This window comes from Pezoporus flaviventris, unplaced genomic scaffold, assembly GCF_033815535.1.
Source record: "Pezoporus flaviventris isolate CSIRO_AGI_PZ_B2104156 unplaced genomic scaffold, CSIRO_AGI_Pfla_v1 ptg000002l, whole genome shotgun sequence".
Lineage (NCBI taxonomy): Eukaryota > Metazoa > Chordata > Aves > Psittaciformes > Psittacidae > Pezoporus > Pezoporus flaviventris.
The window spans coordinates 8,658,294-8,681,158 of NW_026892550.1; the positions used below are offsets into that span (position 1 = coordinate 8,658,294).

The window sequence follows — 22,865 nt, forward strand, 5'->3', positions numbered from 1 at the left end:
TCTTGAGATGCACAAAGTTGATGCCTGTGCTCCCCTGAAGACAAGAACATATTTTTCAAGGCTCAGGGCTGCCAGCCACACTGCAGTGAAACATATGCTGTCCTGCTACTTCAGATAATAAATGGCTTCTCTTTTGTTCAGTGATTCAGCCTCACAAATAACTTATTTTGTCTCCTGAGACTTTTGAAATGAGTGAGGTCTCTTCAAATAGGCAACAACTGCCTTTTGTTTACTGTGTAATATACTTCTAATGCAGAGCTAGGTTATTCCAACCAAGGTATAGTAACTGAGTTGGCTTTTATAATTGGTTGTTACTGCTATTCCCAACAGTAATCCTTATAGAAAGACTATAAATATTGCATACCCACCATTACATGTAATGAACAAATATTGACAGTATACTGTATTCTGAAATAGTTGGCAAGTAGCATCATTCACATGAGAGAACCCCATTTACAAGGACGTTTTTTTAGATCGAGTAAACATATCCAAGACTACAAACCCATCTGGTCACATAGCTTTAGAAATCTTGAGTACTGACATCAGTCACCCGCTCAGTCCCACGAGGCATCACTCCTCCCAGTACTGTCATTCCTTTGGCATGGAGAGCAGTTAGTCTGGATAACAGGTTCTTCATGTAGAACTAGTCTCATATAAACAGGATCATGACAGTATTAAAAACACCACAGCAACCATCATCACGTTTTTTTGTCTTTGATATTTGGAAGCCACCTATCACCATGGTGCACTTGATTCCCTTGTCCAGATCACTAATAGCTTTATCAGTGATCCCAGGGAACTGGGATCTGAAGAAAAGGAGGCTTGGGGGGACCTTATCGCTCTTTACAGCTACCTGAAAGGAGGTTGTAGCAAAGAGGCTGTCTGTCACTTCTGCCAAATAACAAGCAACAGGACAAGAGGAAATGTCCTGAGGCTGCACCAGGAGAGGTTCAGGTTGGATATTAGGAAAGAATTCTTCATGGAAAGTATTGTCAAGTATAGGAACAGGCTGCCCAGGAAAGTAGTGGTCACCAGCCCCGGGGTATTTAAAAGATGTGCAGATGTGGCACTTAGTGACATGGTGTAGTGTCACACTTGGCAGTGCTGGCTTAATGGTTGGATTCAACGATCTTAAAGGGCTTTTCCAACCTAAATGATTCTATGGTACCCCCGTGTGAATGGGATTCATACCCTGGAGCTTTAAAAGGGAAGAAATGAATTTACATAGAGATGCCAGTGCGTTTCTTTGTCTGAAGGAAACAATACATTATGAAAGCAGAGCACCATTTTGAGAAGATTCTTGACCAAAATTGCACCTGATAGGCAATTTTTCATCCCATGTGCAACTCCCCCAGCTTCCAATGCTGCAGCTGCTAGGTACACCAGTGCAAGGCTGCCCACCAATACAGGATGAGCTAAATGCTGGAAAAGTGCCTGCCAGGCTGATCTGCAACTGGAAGGGTGAGAGGGTAAAATGAGAACTGGAATGGAAATCAGCTCAAAAGGAAAGCTGGAAGGACAGCCAGTTACACCAGGGCTTTCACACAAGCAAACTGGGGAGAGACATGCTGTTGCCAGCAGCCCACCGCTCCCGGGAACTGACTGCTTTGCCTAGAGGCATAAGGAATAAAAGCAAACCAGGTCACAGAGATGCCAGACCTCCCGAGGTTATCATTGCAGTTCTCTCTATCTGGAAAATCAATACTCAAAACACATGAAAGGCCAGATTGCACCACTGTACATCGTTAAAGAACAGCTGCAGATGAAGCTGGAGTACCCCTTACCATATAATATAACACAATACAAGAGAGCTGGGCAAGCCTAAATTGAAGGTTTCCTCCTGATTTTTGTGGTTCTTTAAGAAACCAAAATAAGCTGGAAACTCAAACCCTTAGGGAAAAAGCACAATAACATCTTACTGTGCAGCCATCAACATATATTTACAGGATTAAAAAGTGGAATAAAAATTTATTGTGCGTTTTATGTTATTCTTCACCTTTCTGAGATCTACTAAAACTGGCTTTTTCTGAGATTTCTGGCAAAAGCCTGTAGCCCCTGCCACAGCAGACATCACTGCCAGTCTACAACCAGTGTCTCTGGGGATAATTCTGTTAGCTCAAGCTTATAAACTGACCTGCAGAGAATGCAGAGAGGGAAACTTTTGGGTTCTGCCACTACATCACTTGGTGACTTTTAAATAAACTTACTTGCTAGCATGGATGTTTAAAGAAAAAGCCTCTCATTTTTGCCTGGGTGATATTTAGCTTATGTTTGTGAGCACGGCTTAAATGCAGTGGCAGATGACACAGTAGTATTAAGGAACAGTGAAGTGTCCAACCTCAGCCACTGACAAGCCGCAGTAATTTCTTCAGTCAAAGAGAGCAGACAAGACAGAGGCTAAAAAACCACCACAAACAAAACCCAATGTGCTATAAAAATGTTAAAAAAAAAAGAAAAATAACCAGCAATTACCCAAATCACGGACTACTGAACACAGGCGAAAATCAAAAAACCCAGCAGTGTCACCTGCAGACTGTGAGCTTATTGAATTTGCCTATTAACATCATAGCTTAAAAGGGGAAGTAGATAATCCCCTATTAAGAAATCAAAAAATCCCGTGGACAGAAAAATATATAAGTAAAGCAGAATACATTCTAGCTTTGAGATAAAATAAGAGCTACAAATATTATGTAAGTGAAAAATATATCAGCTACCAGAGAAAGGAAATGTATAAGATCTTGGCACTTTACTGGCTATTAAAATGCCAGGGCACTTTCAGAAAAAATACATTTTGCTCAGAAAATGTCCAAGTGGCAAAGGTAATGTTTTCTAACACACAATTTTGACAAATTTCTCAATTCAACTATTAATTTTAATATGGAATATTTAGTATTTTTCTAAGTAAATCTTGACATGCTTTTAAAATACTACATTTAAGAAGGTCGCAATTTAAACCAAATTTTTCACTTAATCTCATCGCATTTTCTTTATCTTGGCTCCATCACCTCTTTTCCAAGGGTTTTTATTTTCAGCTGTAAGTCAGGATATCATTTTTTCAGAAATTTTTAGAGTACTAATAAATAGTTCTGACCTTATCCTAATCCCATCATATTTTGCATGGTGACTGCTTTATAGTATGTAAGTGTTAAAAAGTGAATTCTATGAATTGTGCAGAAACATAAAGCGAGTATTTTCTGACAGAGTACCTAAAATTAAGGTCCTAGATCTAAATTCAGCTCCATTCTTTGCTTCTGAGTATAACATTTTAAAGCTGAAGTTCAAATTGTCTTTAACACTGCAGGAAAGCTTTAAAACTTCGTTATCATCCCAGATAAGCTTTCAATAAAGTTATTAAGAAATTTGGCTCAGAAGTCACATCTTTAATCTTGGAAGAGGCATTGCTAAACATTTTATCCAATTCTGTGTGTTCACCTATTAAATCTTCCAAAACAATAACTCAAAGTGTAAAATATGAAAATATGTATAGTATTGACAAACCTTCCACAAGGCCATAGTCTCCCTTGAGCTGGTAAAAATGCATTCTATTCAGAATAATAGAATCACAGAACACCAGGTTGGAAGGGACCTCAAGGACCATCTGGTCATCTAGGCAAAGCACAGCCTAGACTAGATGTCCCAGCATCCTGTCCAGCTGAATCCTAAAAGTGTCCAGTGTTAGGAATCCACCACTTCCCTATGTTTAAAACTACTTCTGAAGGTGTCTCCATGTCCTCTATTTTTAGTGAAGAAAATTAGGCCTTTTTTTTCATCTGATGTTTTCTCAGTCATGAGTTCCACATTGCCTTTTGTGCTGCTCTTTGGCTAAATCATAATGTTTTTTCTGACTACTCAACTTACTTTTAACATTTGCACAAACTACACTCCTGAAAAAGTTAGCAGAAACAATAAGCAGTTATGCAGCAAGAATATTCTTAGAGCAATTACTCTTTAGGAAGCAAGCGCCTTCAGTCTGAAAAAGCACTGCAGGCAACACCACGTAAGAGCTAATGAATGCTTTCTTTATTTTTAGGAAGATGAATTTATAGAATCACAGAATGATTTGGGTTAGTAAGGACCTTAAGATCATCTAGTTCCAAGCCCCTTGCCATGGGCAGGAACACCTCACCCTAGACCACGCCACCCAAGGCTCTGTCCAACCTGGCCTTGAACACTTGTTGAGTGGCAAAAGTGTGATTTTTTTTCCTTCAAGCTGAGAGGCTGACTTAGACATCTGGCATAGTATTAAATTTCCCCCATTTCTTTCCCAGGCAAGTAATTTACATCTTTCTATTTCCACATCTGTAGAAGAAATCTTACAACCTCTTCAGACTTCCCAAAGCTATTAACAGGAGACACCAAAGCATCTCTGTGTATATAAAATTTTTAGATCTTATGGCAGAGTACAACTCACAAGTGGTTTTAATATGGCCTTACAATATACCAACCCATTGTAGAATCGAACGCTACTACCTCCTGAAAGGCATCTGATTCTAGAAAGGATAGTTTTACAGACTTTGCTTAAGTCAGGTGAAAAGTTATGACTGGTCCTTGTAATAATACACAGCGTGGGAAAGTTTCAGAGGAGCCTTAGGCTTTCGCAATCCCAAAGCCCAACAGAAACCCTGTATCCCCAAGCTCTGTGTAGCCAAGATGTAAAGGCCCAGATCTCCTGCTCCTGTGTTACAGCACCTGGCAGAATAGAAAAGCATTTTTCAAACCATCAGCTGCAGCAAGCAAAAGAGCCATTGTTTTTGCTAGAGCCCACAGGAAGAACAAAGTGTGAGATTCTCATGGACCAACTAGAACCCATAGTCAAACCCTCACTAATATATGCCCGCCTGCACTGCATCACAACCTGTAAAAGCAATTCAACACAGTAAATCCTATAAAGTGATACAATGTGTAAAAAAAATTAGGTCACAGGTACGGCTGAGTGAAACAAACAGGACATATATTAGCACTAAAAGAGAACGAGTCCAGCGCATTTAGTATCTTAGGTTGACACGAGACGTTTGCTTATTCCCAGGGATCCCAGTCTAATTCTTGCAGTCATAGTTACACCAAAAGCACAGGTTTTTATGAAACTAGCAGCCGTGAGCTTTTGGCACCAAGCTTTACAAGATAAACACTCCACAATCCCTCAGTGCTACCTGAGGCACTCCTCTTGCCAGAGCTTTCCACCAGCTCTCCTTGCATAGACTTAGTGTCTTCTAGCAAAGAACAAGAGCATTAAAAAGTCAAATCCGAAAGCCATTTCAATGTCCAGAGTGATAATACTGTTTAGAGGACAGAATAAGCTTGTAAACCTGTAAGATGTAGATCCAGCAATTGCAGCAGAAATCAATCCTCTTCCATTTGGAGCAAGTAGCTTAATTTCCTCATTTAAAGAATCATAGAATGGTTTGGGTTGGAAAGAACCTTAAGATCATCCAGTTCCAACCTCCCTGCCACGGACAGGGGCACCTTACACTAAACCATGTCACCCAAGGCTCTGTCCAACCTGCCCCTGAAGACTGCCAGGGATGGAGCATTTACCACTTCCTTGGTAGGGAACCTGTTGGCAACCTGTTCCAGTGCCTCACCACCCTCACAGTAAAGAGATTCTTCCTTACATCTAACCTAAACTTCTCCTGTTTAAGTTTGAATCCACTACCCCTTGTCCTATCAAATGCGGGAATAGAAGATAGCCTGTCAATTCATGCCATGTCACAGTGTTTCTGCATAAAGCAAAGGATATTACAAGGTGCAAGGCAATGGGAAGTCAGGCTTCAGAGAGGGTCAGGCTTGCTCAAGGTCATAGAAACTGAAGTTAGGTCTCCTGGCTAAGAGCTCCCTGATGGAATCAACCTACTATTGCTGTTGAAGAGACTAATTTTATGAGTTCTACTCAGGGATGTGTCAGCAGATTTATTATTATCTCAAGAAACTTGTGATGTTTTAATAGAAACATAGACCACTACCTATGTTCTTCTAAATAATATTTTTCTTTAGTATTTATAACTACGGAAGAAAAAGGTTTACTTTGGTCCAGGATCTATTTGCGAGGTGTAGAAAAGAGTAATGCTCAGAAATAGAAGAAAGAAAAGCAGGAAAACAAGAAAGCGTTGGAAAGAAATTAAGAGACAGAAGGACAGGAAGAGGTGGTGAAATGTTGCAAAAAAATCATTATGAAAAAGAGGAGGAAGAGAGAAATACCAGCTGCACACAGAACAAACAAGTCTGCAGAAGATGCCTCCTCAAAAAAAACAAATCAGGAGTTATGAAGAATACACCATTCCTTGGACAGCAATCTTCTGTATGAAGGGACAACAGCAACCTAGTGTGTTACTCCCACAGATGGAAAACCCTGTCTCTAGCACAAGTCTGAAAGAGGTCACCATAAAGGAGGTTCAGAGATGGCTTAAACACAAGAGATTTAAGTTTCTAGGAGTAAGAACCTTTCCCTGCCTGACAGAACCACATGGTGTGGGGGAAAAAAATAAAGATCCCATTTTATGTTAGTATAAATTTTTGATGACTATATTCAAATACAGGATGCATAAGGATATGATTAAGAAGTATTTGTCACACAGGTCCTGCCTTTTCAGTAGAAGTTTGCTGCTGCAGCATGATGAGGCTATTGAGAACAGAACCCCAATTTCAGCATTAGAGACACGTAAGCATCAATTCATCCCTTCTAGTAAATGCCACAGAGAGACTGGAATAAACAAAATCACTGGAATACTTAACTTTCAGAGTAGCTTAGGAGTCCTGTGCAAGTATTTGTGCCATGACAGCAAGCCTGCAGCAGCTGAGTGGTTTAAGCAGCAGTTTTACTCCTGCCAGTGTAGAGGGGCAGTAGCCAAGGGGATTCTCAGTGGGGTGAGCACAACATCAGCCCTGTAAAATGGCCATGGTAGCAATTCAAACCTTTCTCATTTCCACTGGGCTTCCATGCTAACCCTGGGGAAAAAAATCCTGCTGCATCTCTGCTCCTGAGAGAGCCAGAGGAGTTTGTGTGGTCAGCACAAGTGAAGTCGAACAGCTGCAGTGAAGAGGAGCAGAATTTGACACATCAGTAGATTGGAAAATGCTAGCAGAGCATGAAGCATGAAAGCTGGGATTTGTGCTGCCATTCCATCATTGGGGAAATGAGGAGGAAACGTGCAGGTCTCCAGAAGATGCAAAAGATCCATCAGTAAGCATGATGAATACGTTTCAAACACATTACACCATTATTTTTGGGTTGTCTGGGGAATATGCCTACTTTCACTGTCCTTGCAGACCTCCTAAATGGTATTACTCATCTCTTTTCAAAAACTATTTTAAGTTTTCATATGACATCCTTAATATTTTCATAGCTGTTAGCTGTTCCAGCGGTTAGTTAAGATGAAAGAGTTCCCAGTTTTCTCCTTCTGTAACATGGGAACCTTGATATATGCCTCAGGGCATGTTGTGATGTTCAGTAAATAAACAGACAGAAGTAATCTCAACACACAGGATAATTGCAATAGAAGATAGAAATAATCTAAATTAATCACAGATAAACATCATCTTTGCCAATTTAGCAAAAACCTGACTGTTCTATAGACAGCTGTACCCATTTCATCCTAGCATACTTGGCAAACAATTAAATACTGTATGGTCCTTATTACTAATCCCCTTTATAATTTCCTCTTTACAACTAGCTTCTCTCTTTTCTCCTCTTTCTTTTTGCAAAGATTCAGCACCACTAATATAACCACCTTTTCCTTTCTGGTTTTATCTGTCACAGATTTCATGCAACCCTGAATCAGTAACTTTCTACTCACTCTTCATATAGACATCTTCTCTTTTGGAAACTATCCTATATATTAAAATTTGCTTCTTTTTTATATTTAATTCTGCAAGAATCTTCCAGGATGATATTGTCATGGGAATGCACAGCATTAAAATAGATGTGCATGGACTTCTCAGTCCCGGGATAATGGTTGGACTTGATCTTAAAGGTATTTTCCAACCTAGCTGATTCTATGATTCTGTGATCTTCATAGCTATTGATTAGAAGACAGTTGTAGCTCTAGCTAGGACACAAGAAAATGTCTGCCATGTAGGAGAAAATCCCAAGTCTCACTCAGATCTAGACATGCCACAGACAATTATTATGCTGATCAGCTATATTGGGGGATGTGCGCACATGTGTCCCAGTTGTTATCTCAAGCAGAGAAAAAATGAAGAAGTACTTTCAGGTCAGTGAGCCCATGGGCAGGCTGGACAAGGCAAACATGAACTTGCCTAGTGCCCTGCACTGTAAACCTACCACCGCCCCCTTAGATTTTTCTCTGACGTCTGGCTGAGATTTAAGTTTGGGCCTAAGAATCTACATTTTAAAATAAAGAGCTTTGAAATGACAGCCTGGTCTAAATTTTGCAAAATTGTCCTTATTTTCAGACATACTAAACAAAAAATTCCAGATCTTAAAACCCCTCTAGGCATGGAACATTATGCTTTCCTGTTTACGGCTCCTCTCTGACCACCTACCCACTCAGCAGCATACATCACCGCAGGTGCTGAGGGTAGCTTCAGACCTGCTTTCTACTACATGATCTTGATTGACTACTCCTATTTCTCCAAGCAATGACCCCTGCTTATCATAATAGGAAATAAAACCTTACTGAAAATACGATGCTTGGATTCCTTCTCTTCCTAGAATTACTGGGAGGGAAATGGATGTCTCTCAAGTGCAGAATTACATGCACAATGGTCTCTTAACACTTGCTCATAGGTCTTTTCCATTTTCACATAAATCTTTTTTATGTTGTACTCCCACCAACTACTCTTTTTATATCTGGCTTCACTACAGTAAACTTAATTTAACATTATGGCTTTTTGGTAGTTGTTGGTCTGCTTTTATGATTAATGAGTTTTAGACAGGAAATTCATAAAAACAGAACAAAAGAATCTATAATAAGTATGCAGTAAAGACAGGACTATTTTTCCTTAGAATAATTGTATGCCTGAGCACAAAAGAATGTGAAAGTTGCACATTAGGCTACAAAATCACAGTGTAAGGTCAATCTCAGAAACTTCAAATGAGATCTCTACACTAAGCATCAAATAAATTATAGGATAGAATAATAACACAGAATGTCTGTTCAAGTGTGCACCCGTTTAGCCCACACACCCTCTACCTTGACAGGTAAATATCCTACATACTATGGCAAACCTACACACTAGCCATGGCAGTGTACTGTGTTCGCTTGTATTGTTAGCCAAGTTTGTGGGTCTGGGATTTTTGTGTTGGTTTTTTATTTTTCTCTTTTTAAGCAAAGTGCAACGTTTGACCACAGTCTATTCCAGGTGCTAACTATTAAAAATGTATAGGTCAAAGGCAGCTTCAAACTATATTCTTCAATGTTCTGGTAGACATGCATTCAAAAAGTATTCAAAGACAACAGTGTGCCTAATCCACAAAAGCTGGAGATTCCTCTCTGGCTCTGTACACAGAAGACCTGGATGGGGAAATGCAAGGAGAGTGCCTGCAAAATTTTAATGGAAAACAAGCCAAACTTTGCTCCATATTGTACAGAGAACTCTTCTCCAACTAGATAGAAAAATGCATTCATAGTCTATTGTTTAAGAGAGAGTTACTGCTTAAACAAAGCAGCAACACCACTACTGTTTTTGACTTATTACAAGGAATTAGACAATGAAAACCACATAAAATTTACACTTTTAAATGCAGCCCTGTTTATAAACAAACTGTGAAAAAGCCTTGGTTTCTCAAACATAGCAGGACTTAACCAGGGAAAGCTCTCGCTCCTAGCTTCCATTTAACAAGTAAATAGCTCAAACAGTGTTGTAATAGCCAGACTCGTAGTGACTGTTCCATCCATGGTTTTAATTTCCAAGTGTTCCACTCTGTTTCTCAAACTTTTTCCACATATACATATTCACATCCCATCAAATAGCGCCCATCAAATCTTCCCCTTGTATGGCTTGTTTTCAGTGGTGCTACATGAACCTCTGCAATAGATGGTGACTTCTAGCTAACAGCTCAGTGAAAGCTCTGACTGTTTTAGCCTACTGAGTTCCGTTTGATTTAATAGCTCCCTGGCTGTCAACTAGGCAACTGCTCATCAGCTGTGTGTGAATAAAATCCAGGATTTCTGCATAGGACTGCCTCTCACAGCAATCCACTCACCAGGAAACCAAGGGTGGAAAACATTCTATTACTGAAATAAGCATACTTCTGGAAAATCTAAAGATGAACAGAGCAGTCCTGGACAGAAGTCTTAAGCAAAACGATGCAGTTAGGTTACATTAGGGCTTTGGTGGTGCTTGACTAGAATAAAACTGAATGGTGACACTGCTTATAAGGAAAGAACGCATCATGCTTGGGAGATGAGGCATCTTAACGTACAGACTCGTATTCTGCAATTTCACAGTGAAACCTTCCTGAAGAAACTACTGACAATATTGAAAGCAATATTCCATAGTTGACAACTTGTACTAATAGAAGTGTAAGATAATTCTGCTCTCTATATTCTGGTAAAGTCTCTAAGGAAACAGATGCTTCAGTAGAATTACTCCTTGCAAGTAAATGTAGTCACACTGTATTTTGACAACTTCCACTACCAACTGTTTCGCTCTGAAAGACAAATGTCAAAATGCTGTAGGACTGCATTTACCTGTAAGTGCTTACAAACACTGCTCAAGCCAGATGCATCTCAGAAAATGCTTTTATAGCTGCAGCAAATACCCTTTTGCAATCGTCTAATTTATACTATTTTCAAGTATCAGCAGTTAAAATATTGTACAGGAGAGGCTATATCCTTATTGCTATCTTAAGTGTTCTGCGTGGTTTGTCGAGCAAGAATACATATTTGTCATCTTGCCTTTTAGTCTGGAAAAAACATGCAGCTACTGGTTATTGTGACAGCTGGGAAATGTAAGTGTTCAACCCATTTAATTAATAAGTCAGTGTACGCACAATCAACATTTGTTTTCTCTTAATACGAAAAGCCTGAATATATACTGCTTAGCTGCCTCTTTTCCAGAAACATATAAACAGAAGGATGGATGTATCAGTTGCATTAACACCAATTAAAATTAAAATAAGCTCTGAATGTGGGAAAAACCCCAGTGTGTTCATTCAGCTCCTTCCCAGACACATTATACAAACAGAATTAAAGCAAATACGTGATTCCTACATCTAACAGCGCATATGCCCTATAAAAATGTTAACTATTTTGTTGATAATTTAGCTTAGTGAAGTTGAATTCTCCTAGGTTTTCTCTTCTGCAGAAAGAATTTGCTTTGCTCAGCTGACTCCAGATTGACACTATGGAAAGAGTAATCCCATACTCCATGAATCATGTGCATAACTTCCAAATCGCAATTATAATGCTGGTTTAGAAAACAGAGGATACATATCAAATTATTTCTCCCACATGGTACATTATGGGATGCCTGCACTAATCAGTGCTAGACCTCCAAGACCAGTGTGAAGCTGTTGCCTACAGCATTTAACCACGATGCTTTCACCATTTTTATACCATCTATGCGTGTTTGTATGTACATTTGCATGTATAAATATATCTCCCTCTGGCATCATTTACAGACCCTAGAAATCCTTTCTGCTGTGCTGCTTTTGTTGTTTGTATATTATTGAACAACATCTTTGTAAAAGAATATCTTAGCATAAAAACAGTGCAATTACTGGCTCAAAGGCGCTTTTCTGTAAGGGATAGATTTTAATATGATATTAATTTACTAAGCAGGCTATGTAATTCTAAGACCTTATCTTGAGCAGAATATAGATTTTTCTAAGATAAAGTTAACGAGATTTTTTGTGTACACTGGTGTGTCCTTCAGGCTTAAAATTCAGCAGTGATCTCACGACTATTTTGTCAGACAACTGGCATAACCACATTGCCACTGACCCACTCTGCTTGTGCAGGTTTTTATATAGTAGCTGGGTGAGCTGAGAAAAAACCTTCACTGGGCTCTCATCCATCTCATACTTTTAGCCTTTATTCCAGAAACTGAGATGAGTAAAGATTTGGGGGTTTATTCTTTTGGACTTGAAATCGCCAGGAGATGCTATCTCTGAGACACACAATCTGCAGAAACTCTGTGCTTGGTGGTAGTTCCACTTCAAGAAGCAAAAATATCATTTCTGACTTTGCAGCAGATCAAAAATATATTACCGAGCTCAGGCACAGCATAGATTGGGCACAAAAACTCCAGTGACAATTGCAAGAGAAATAAAACACATACTTAACCATCCAGGCAGCCTCACCGAGTTCCACTGAGTTTTGATTAAGCAGAACAGACAGATAAACACAACTAACATTGTCCTTCCAATCAGTGGCCTCTGCATGAAATCAATGCTTCTGTATTACCCTGGAGTTAAAAGGCCCTTATCAAGAGAAAATTCTTATTTCATAAATAACCTACTGTGCTTCTGTTATTCCCAATGTATTTCACAATTCTTACCGTTTAAACCACAAGCACTTAGCAGACACAGAAGGTTTGCTGTTTTTTTGTTTCATAATTGCTCTTCCTGTTGCTTCTAATATAACATCCATTGTAAATACACTCAATGGGTCGATTTCACTCTCACTTATAAAGTCCACTTAATCTTCCTGGGCTTCGTAAAAAGCTTTTTAGTTTGGTAATGATGCAGGAACATTTTTTAAGAAAGAGTTTCAAAGAAAGGGGATTTTGATTTTTTAATCAAGGTTTTACACAGAATAAACATCATTCTCAATGACAGCCTGCCTAACCCCTATCTTTATATTAAGGAACGAACACACAAAGGACTTTGTACATAAAGGATGAAGAGGTTGAATGCTAGTCCCACAAGTTGCGTGGATGTGTGAAAACCTACAGGAGTTCTCTTTTGATTTCTATGGAAAACTCCAGGGAAGATCAATTGCCAGGATTCAATGGCCTCAGAAGTTTTCAGAGTCCATCCAGGTATTTTTTCCTTTCTATATTATTCAGGAAGAATAAATATCCCACTTCAATATGTCACAAATGCACTTAAGATGACCTGCAACTCTGTGAAAACCACATCCCTACAGTTCAAAAACTTGTAAAACACATATATGCAGAATCTCAGCTGCACTACAAAATGTAATTTCTTTTGCCACATACCTTTTTTTTGTTGGTGGGACAAATGTAGAAATTGTCAATAACAGTGGCAATCCCAGGCTGTAGGTTCAACTTTGTGTATAACGTCCCAAAATCTGAGGACCTGAAAGAAATAAAACATTTGTGTTTTCTTCTAAAGGCTTCAGCATTTAAACCCAGCAAGAAAAACTGACTTCATAGCACTGTTTTCAATGCTTTTTCATCGTACTTTTGCTCTTTTCAGTGCTCATCAGCTATTGAAAGAAAACTACCGCTTAATAAGAGTATTTTCTAGGTTTGAATCAACATGTCTAGTTCTGTTTGCATATGGTATTTCTGTGTGGTACTAGTTTTCATCCTGACACTGCACCATGGAGTGACAGAAGCCCAACACATAAACCTTTCCATCACCACCCACAACGTGGTAAAAAAAAGCTAGGCAGAGCAAAGGCTTATCAGCAAGTACAAACAGCACCTCCTCAGCTATGCAGAAAAAGAAGAGCTGACTTCAGAGCCTGGTGTTGCATAAGAGAGCAATTTGGCCTGAGATCTCCAGGACTTACAATGGGCCTCTACCAGAATTCATACTTGATAAAGTTATCCATCCATTCCTCCAGCTCTTTTTCAGATGATCACTAAATTTTCAATGAATAAAAACAAAGTCAGCACTTGGCCCTCAGTATGTCATAAACACAAATCTATGAATATTTCAAGCGTGGGCACTCTGCAGAAGTTGTTTTATATTCCTGAAAAACCTACAGTGAAAAATGGCATCTGTGCTATGCACCTGGATTGGCAATGTCTAGTACTAAAAAAAAAACATAAGTAAAATGTTAGTATAGGAAAACGCTAGTTAGTGAAACTCAAAGCAAGTCACATCGAAAATTAAATCACTTTGGATGAAGCCTCATTTATTCTATATAGGATCAAATTGAACCATATGGTCTCCCCATATTACAGCTTTTCCTTTTGCATTTGGAAGGGGACTCAGATACATCTAAGGCACCTGTCCCTTCTTCACCAAGAAGCCATTCCTAGGACAGATGGTTGGTGGGAGGACTTCGACTCTATACTACCCTTTTTTTCACTGGAATAACAATCTCCTTTAGCAAACAGAGCCGAAGGTGCTCTGCCCAGTACCTCTGCGTTATTCAAACAATTTGGAGCATGCAGCAACTCTCATGTCTAAGACAGCAAGCATGAGACCTCTGTCCCTCCCCATGTGACACTGAGGACTGTCTATGCAGTGATTTATACCCTATAGCCCCATTCTACCATGTTCATTGCTCCCCTGTGGGCTCTGCTGTCTCATAGTTCTCACCCAAGGAAGTCGTTGCAGAAGTTCATAGGAACATCAAAAAATTACTGGGCATAAGCTGTGACACACAGACCACATTCATAGCCTAAAGTTGAGAGTTTATTTATTTTATAGTGATACCTGAATGGATTTGATCCATCCTTGCCCCCCTCCCCCATAATGTTGCTTCACCTGCAGATATACAGCAACACATTGCAAAAGTTAATGAAGTCATAAAAATTCAGTTCAGACAAATGAATTTGTAGAAATCAAATACATACAATTGCACTGGGTATTCAGCAATGAGCTAATTGAAATTCTCAGGGGAATAGGATGGACAGTACCAAACCTAATCTGCTGGAGGTGTTTGACAGAAAAGAAATTAAAGCAAAGACTAAAATACTGACTTCAAACCAGATGTACTGAAATCATGCAGAACAAGTACGTATGATGGAAAGAGAACCTTATGTATTCTCTTTGAGGAAAGAATATCAGGTCAGCTGCTTGCCCAGCAATAACATCCTGAAATAATTCTCTGAACCTTAAAGATGATCCAATTTATCTGAAGAGGCAGTTCCAGGATTAATACAATGGGACTACTGGAGAGTGACGCTGCAGGAGCGACTGTGGCAGCAACTGTATCAAAAAAGTATGAAAAAAGTACAGGCAGGAAGCACAGAGACGATAAGCAATTTCAAAGATAAAAAGTTCCCCAGTTTAAAACTTCCTCTTCTAGTTCTTGTGACTTTGAAAAAGCACTACAAGAAAAAAGTTGTAACAAATAGAGTATACTAAGATAACAACAGTATTTTCAGACAAAGTAGAAAAGCTTTATAGCTAAAAATCTTTTATTTGCTGGTACAAATTAGCTACTTTAACAGGAAAAAAAAAGAAATCCAATTCCAACCTTAGACAACAGGCCAATGCATAACCATAAAGGTACACCATGCCTAAGCAGGAAGACTTGGATATGCAGAAGATCTGCTTTAAGTCTGAATAAAAGGAAGTTATTCAGACTCCCAGATCTTTTTTGCTGCAACCCAGCTGTGAGGGAGCTCAGGAATGTCAGCTACTCTTTGAGACATTTACATACAAAAGGATACAGTTCAAGGACACCATTCAAGGGAAGAACTGTCCAAAATAATTGGTTTTCCAAATCTGCTATAATCCGGAGAAAACAGGTCACAATTTTTTTACTACAGATATATGTTCCAAGCTCCTGACTCCGCATATATAAAGAATTAACATTTTGTAGCTCACAGCTAGAACAGAATTCCCTGTAATTGCACTACTGGGCTACAGACAGGGCTGGGGAGGATGCATAGGATCTCACTGCATGATGCCTATTTAAAGAATTTATTAAGAAGCACAAAATGTGTTTTGTAGCACGCTCAAGAGAGGAGGAGCCCTTTGTGTTCTTCCAGTCATAAAAAGATTGTTTTCTGCTGTGCCAAAAGTATTGAGAGGGGAAGAAAACCCAAACCAAACCTCAAATTAACCACCTGTGTTTATCAGGATAAATACATTCTCTTCCCTCCCTAAAAATTAATGAAAAGATACTCCAATGTATAATTAAAAGAGGATATACATGTACCTGATAAGAAGAGTGAAACATCCTTCTATAATATGGCTTATTTACAGTGTTAGCACAACAGCAGAACTCCATAAATCAGAGCAAGTGTAAAGTCTGATTTCTTAAAGATGGGCCTGACCTGCAGTTCTGAGTGATCTGGATGCAGTTAGTGAGCATTTTGGCTTTCTCTGAGATGTTGCAGGTGCTATAGCAAGCTATCCACAGGGTGCTTCTTGCTACTGCTCATCCACCTGTGCACTATGGGCTACAGATCGTATGGATGTTTCTTAGTAGAGCAAAACTCAGTGAAGGACTTGTAGTAAACACATCTTCCAGTATTCAGGTGATGTGCCATTACGAATGCTGGAACATTACTCATGTACTGATGCAGACATCAAATAACCTGTATCTGACAGGGTTGCAGCTGGGTAATAGCTTCTTTGAAAGAGTGTACACCTGCTGAAATAGGTGCCATTCTTTTTTTGTTTTAAGGAAAAAATCACTTGTTTCTGTAACAAGGTATATTCCAGTCACAATCATCAAAATCAGAAAATGATATTATAGTACATATGAAATTACATCTTTTTGGCTTGTTTTAATACTGTGAGTTCAAACGATAGTTGGGAAAACTTCCAAGCAGTACAGAATGCACCCTGATGAAACAGAACTTCCAAAGCCCCTAAATTCTGAGGAAATTTAGGTCTTGCCCTTAAAAACGTAACTTTTTTATATGTGAGCTAAAATAAATCTGTGCCTAACATAATTTGGAACTGTACCTAAATGCTGAGTCTGGACATCTTCCATCAGAAATATTGAGAAAGAAGAAGAAATTTAACAGATACCAAAAGAGACACGAACCAAATGTTTGCCTGTCTAAACTTCACTGCCATTATGCAGCTTTCCACTCATGACTCACACCTATGATTCCATACTGGGCATTGTTAGTTGCTTTTCCAGGTTATGCTTACAAGTATATACTAAAAATATATATATAAGAAACATCAGAATTTATATAGCAAGATGTTGATTAAACATTTTAGAGAGACAAAAATTGCATCCCCAAGTCAAATTTCATACTGAAAGAAAATGTGAACTGCAAATGCTTCATTCCCTGTTTTCATTTTCTTTTTTTTAATGAATTGAAGAGACACACTGGAAAGAGAATGGTTGGAATACACATGCTCATCAGATTTCCTCTACCTTTTCTTCCTGATGATTATCTCATGCTCCATTCTAGCCAAATGAGCCATACGGTACAAGCCTGATTAGCTAGAAACCATAGAAGAAAACAGTGAAGAGATTTCAAATTTCTTGTGGATTATTTAACTAATGGAACAAAATGAAAGCCTCTAGGGAAGGGAGGAAGGAATAAAAAAAAAATATAGAAAGATATGGTGGTTTATATTATTGATAAGTTGTTAAAAAAATATTTGATTGAGATGCACATAACAGAATCAAGGAAGAGTGGATATGTGCATAACACTCACTGGACTTCTTCCCATTTAATTTTCTCTAGACTGTATTGTAAATGTCATCTTCTCACATTCACCTCCTTTTGGTCAGAAGAACAAACCAGTATTTACACCATGAACTTTAAAGTGCAAGAGAAATTAATCCATGGTATTGTTCTATCACAGATGGTGTAACACCATTTCCTTTGTGTTCTGGCCCCTCACTTGAAAAGAGACAGCAGCATCTCCTATACCTCAAATGTCTGTAAGGAAAATAGGTATCTAGAGGACAGAAGAGTAATGAAGAACTGGCTGACAGAGTACCTAAAACCCATACATGAGAAGTTCCAACACCAAATGTCAGGATACTGAAAGGGACCTAACCAGAGGAATATCATTAAGGAAGTGGCACACTAATGGATCTTTTTTACTTAAACAGCAAAGACTTCAAGGGCTCTTACATGTACAATGTGGAAATTGCAGACACTTTGGTTAGCCTCATAAAATCTTTTTAGGAAGCAACAAAAAACCTCCAAAACCCAAAGCCTTTCTTCAGAGTAGAAACACATTGTAGCATTCGGTTCCAATACCTGACTCATGTATTGAGAAATTCATGCAGGTGAAAGTTTCTTCAAAGGCTATAGAAGAGTATGACTCCTAGCAAGCCAATTAACAAATTACTCATCACGTACAAGCTCTGCTGGAGTATTTTGTGAAAATACCTCCCTCTCTCTGCTTTCCAGAAAAGTTGAGCCGTTTGAAGTAACGTATTTTTCCTCTCAAAACCAGGAATACAGCAATATTGCTTCCTTAATCCAGTTTTACACTGAAGAATCAATGGTGTAGCTAACAAATAAACAGTTTAGAAACTTCACATTTAGGCAGAGGGTTTTTTCCAAAAGCACTATGAAGATGAGTGTATCCTGTTTTTACTAACCAATCCACTACTGGCAACATATATCCATCACATATGCTGATAACAGAGGTATTTTTAAGAACTGTGGATTATCACAACAGCCTTTTTAGCTGAAGTGACCTGCTCACTAACATAGCGCAACTCTGCATCTATACACTTATATAGATTCCTTCCCCTTTTTACAGGTATTGTTTGCACATGAAGAGCCCTACAGACTCAGTCACACCATAGGAGCACAATAAAGGACAGGCAGCCATTTGCAGTGGCTTTTTAGTGACTTGTGGATGTATGTTTGATTGTAAAATACTGACCCAAAAAAAAAATACACAGAAAAAAAAAAAAAACAACTGTAATTAAAACACTGAACAGCCACATTCATATGGAGGAGGATCAATCAAAGCATCACAAATTCTACAACTGGACTTTTATTCAATGCATGAAGTATACCCAGCTCAACTGGCTGCACTGAGACAGAAAACCAGTCCTCTGTAGCTGATAATAAAAGCAAGGTTTACTCTGCTAGGTGACTTTAGGGAGTCAGATCCTTACTTCCCAGGGAAGAGTAGGACATAACCTTATTTTTCAACCTACTTAAAAATCAAGGAAGAGAAATGCTAAACAATGTTACACCTTGGTTTCTCTCCTGAGGGTTTGACAACTGGCTCCCCTAATGCTACACAGTACCTGGGCTGACTGTGGCCCTTGCTGGCATGTCAGGCTACAACTTTCTACCCTGATGTTGCAATTACCTTTGCAGAAAGTGTTTTGAGACCTGCATTTTCAAGGAATTACCCTGTCTCAGAGCTGTCCAGACACAAATCTTGGTACAGGAACCATTCATGTTTTCTGATGAGGGAGCATGGAAGGTGATAAGCAGAGCTCTGAATACAGATGGGATTGTTATTTGGCACAGAAATTCAAGCTATGTAATAGACACTTTCTGTGATCTTGTTTTCCCTTACTGGTATCTTCTGTCATGCATTTATCATGCACTGGTTTGGGTTAATTGCTTAGTCTGAACAATATACACACACAAACTCCAATAGGGGCACTGCATCTGTAGTATATACACTATATCTTTTCAGTGCTGTATTAAACATTCCTCCTCTGCACAGCCTCACTGCACACAACTATAGTTATCTTTTGCAGCCCTTCATTAGTCCTTCATTACACCACAAACTTCCTGCTCATTAGCCTATAATCGCCCTGCTTATCAGTTACACTTTCAAGCTCTACTTTGCTGCACAGCTCCAATAATTAGCCTTTATATTTTACAGGCCTGCAAAACATCACATGAGCTTCTATTAGCTGCAGCCACCACCTTTCTCCCAGAAAGTGTTAGTTTAGGTAGACACCTATTCTGAATCTACTGCCTTGGTGCATTAATTCCACCACCAACAGACAGCCCTCACTGATGACACGTCTTGGAAGCTACAGCCTGTAGCCATGCTTGCAGTACAGAGATATCTGTGATGAACCCATTCAACCATGAAACAAGCAGTGTCACAGCGACAAAGCAGACAAGACACTGCCAGGAAGGCAGGGTTATGTCTTACTTCTGTGAAAAGTAAAAGCTCTCTGCTATTTCTTCCTTCTCAGCTTTGCAAACCAGGCAGGGCTGGGGCAGGCAATGCAGCAGGCTGCCCTTGAGGTGCAGTTGCAGGACACAGCTGGGCATGGAGGCACCTTAAAAACTTCCCAAAATCCTTCTACTCATCCATTTGTCCTGTTAAAAACAAAGCAACTGAAATGATCCATGTTCAAATAAATGGTTTTGAAAACTTGCTTTTAAGCTGGAAAATTTCAGTAGTCCTTTTTACAACTCAGTCCCACAAACAGTTGTAGGTACCTAAATGAGGGAATAGAAAATGAGAATGAAATTGCAGGAAACAGAGAAAGATCAATTTCTTAGCGCACTTTGGTCGTTGAATTCAAGGTACCATGGACTCAGCCGTTACTGTGCAAGCATTTATCCTAAGAAACAGACACGTCAGATTTAGTTTCAGCAGCTGCAAATCCAGCACTGCATTAGTAGGTCTCAGCAAGGAATAAAGTATATATCATGGAGCATTTGAGGGGGTTGCTACTGAAGACAGCTCACACAGTGCTACAAAAATGATTAATATTAATTTGGGGGGGAGGTGTACCATAAAAATGCAAGCTGGAGCAGAGTACAGGAAGAATTTTACCATGAGGTGTATATTTTTTAATAAAAAGGCTTTCCTTCACAAGCTCACATTTATTACTTCTGAAAGGGCTGTGTTGGAACAAAATTAACTGCTTAATTACCACCTACAAAAGAAATGAATACTTCACCTCTTACATAGTGTAAAAATTCCCTTCCACCAATTTGAATAAATTACTTTCTTTGAAGAAAAAAAGGTGTGTTGGTTGAAAACTTTTGGGAAAAGAAAAAGGAAAAAAAACAAAAGCCTTTGGTGCTAAAATGGAATTTTCCAAATATTGCCAAAAGTGGAAACATCTTTATATCACTTCCAGTACAATTCCTCGTTTATGGATGCTGTGACTGGAAATAAGTACTTGCAAAAAGAAAATCTCTCATCTCACATACTTGTGTTCTTTGGGGGAAAAGGATGGTTTAAGAACATTTTCTTGAGGTTTACAAGGAACATAAAAATTTTCCACCACGGAAAAATTCGAGGTATTTCCCACAGCCCAGGCTTTTTATTTAAACCACTATACACAGCTGAAATATTTCTGAAACGACTTCATTCTCAGTCAGGCAGCGCCTTGGAAGGCAAGAAGGATGTTGGGAATGTATGAGAAGAGAGAACTTGGCTTTGTGCTTCCTGACAAGAACAGCAAATTTTCTTGCAACCACTAGATCTGGCTGCAACAAGAACATTTATGAAATTTAGGAAGAGCTGATAATAATTTAATAAACTGTCTATGCACGTTCACATGCAATTATATATTCCTTTAGTAATGGGCTCTGCCAACTATAATAGTCAGCTACTTACTCTTCAATAAGTGGAATTCTTCTTTAACTCAGAGCAGCCCTGCGGAGAAGGACTTGGGGGTGTTGGTTGATGAGAAAATGAACATGGGCCGGCTTCAGTGTGCACTCGCAGCCCAGAAAGCCAACCGTATCCTGGGCTGCATCAAAAGGAGCGTGACCAGCAGGTCAAAGGAGGTGATCCTGCCCCTCTACTCTGCTCTTGTGAGACCTCACTTGGAGTATTGTGTGCAGTTCTGGTGTCCTCAACATAAAAAGGACATGGAACTGTTGGAACAAGTCCAGAGGAGGACACGAGGATGATCAGGGGACTGGAGCACCTCCTGTATGAAGACAGGCTGAGGAAGTTGGGGCTGTTCAGCCTGGAGAAGAGAAGGCTGCGTGGAGACCTCATAGCAGCCCTCCAGTATCTGAAGGGGGCCTATAGGGATGCTGGGAATGGACTCTTCATTAGAGACTGTAGTGATAGGACAAGGGGTAATGGGTTAAAACTTAAACAGGGGAAGTTCAGATTGGATATAAGGAGGAAATTCTTTCTTGTTAGGGTGGTGAGGCACTGGAATGGGTTGCCCAGGGAGGTTGTGAGTGCTCCATCCCTGGCAAGATGGAGCCAAGACCAGGTTGGACGAGGCCTTGGGTGATATGATTTAGCGTAAGGTGTCCCTGCCCATGGCAGGGGGGTTGGAACTAGATGATCTTAAGGTCCTTTCCAACCCTAACTATTCTATGATTCTATGATTCTATGATTTTTGCTTTTGCTGCTGAAGTGCTGACCTCAACTTTATGATTGCTTTGGGGGAGGTGGGAGGGGGAGTGACTTATATGGCCAAGTTGTAGCACTTTATAAAAAGTTAAATGAAGTCAATGTTTTGTTGGTAATTTGATGTGCTACTCTGGACCTGAAGCCAAATGCTTGGCAGAACTAAAGGAGTAGCTGGACATTTATATAAAGAACAAAACTATCCTAAACAGTAAGTAATATAGAAATATAGACTTCGGAAGTTATCAGGCCTTATATTGAGTGTATTAGAGACCCATCAACTGTCCAGTGGTTGTCTGTTGTGGATTTTCTGGCATGCTTGCCCTAAACCGCTAGTGCACATCATGCATGGAGGGTGGGCAGTGTCCAGATGCAGCACAAGTTCATCAGTTCCTATGTCCCCAGTATCAGAGAAGTGATTATTTTAAGTTATTACAATTGCATCAGGAACAAAACCTTTACAAGACATTTTAATGCATCATTTTGAATTCACTGTCCATTTTGGAAACAACACCTGCCCATGGGCCATACCATGTCTGCCTGTGAATGACGTTGACATAGAACCATAGAATCACAGAATAGCTAGGGTTGGAAAGGACCTTAAGATCATCTAGTTCCAACCCCCATGCCATGGGCAGGGACACCTTACACTAAACTATGTCACCCAAGGCTTTGTCCAACCTGCCCTTGAACACTGGCAGGGATGGAGTATTCACAGCTTCCCTGGGCAACCCATTCCAGTGCCTCACCACCCAAACAGGAAAGAACTTCTTCCTTATATCCAATCTAAACT

General features: G+C 39.4%; 1 protein-coding gene across 8 annotated transcripts in view; it reads right to left on the reverse strand.

The window, feature by feature from the left end:
• The window catches only part of SORCS2 (sortilin related VPS10 domain containing receptor 2), a 546,630-nt gene that overhangs the window by 223,199 nt on the left and 300,566 nt on the right, over positions 1–22,865 (reverse strand). For all 8 annotated transcript variants that reach the window (XM_061468482.1, XM_061468463.1, XM_061468473.1 and 5 more), the window contains exon 3: positions 13,123–13,222. In XM_061468482.1, the coding sequence (XP_061324466.1) occupies positions 13,123–13,222 (100 nt within the window). The remainder of the gene's footprint in view (positions 1–13,122; positions 13,223–22,865) is intronic.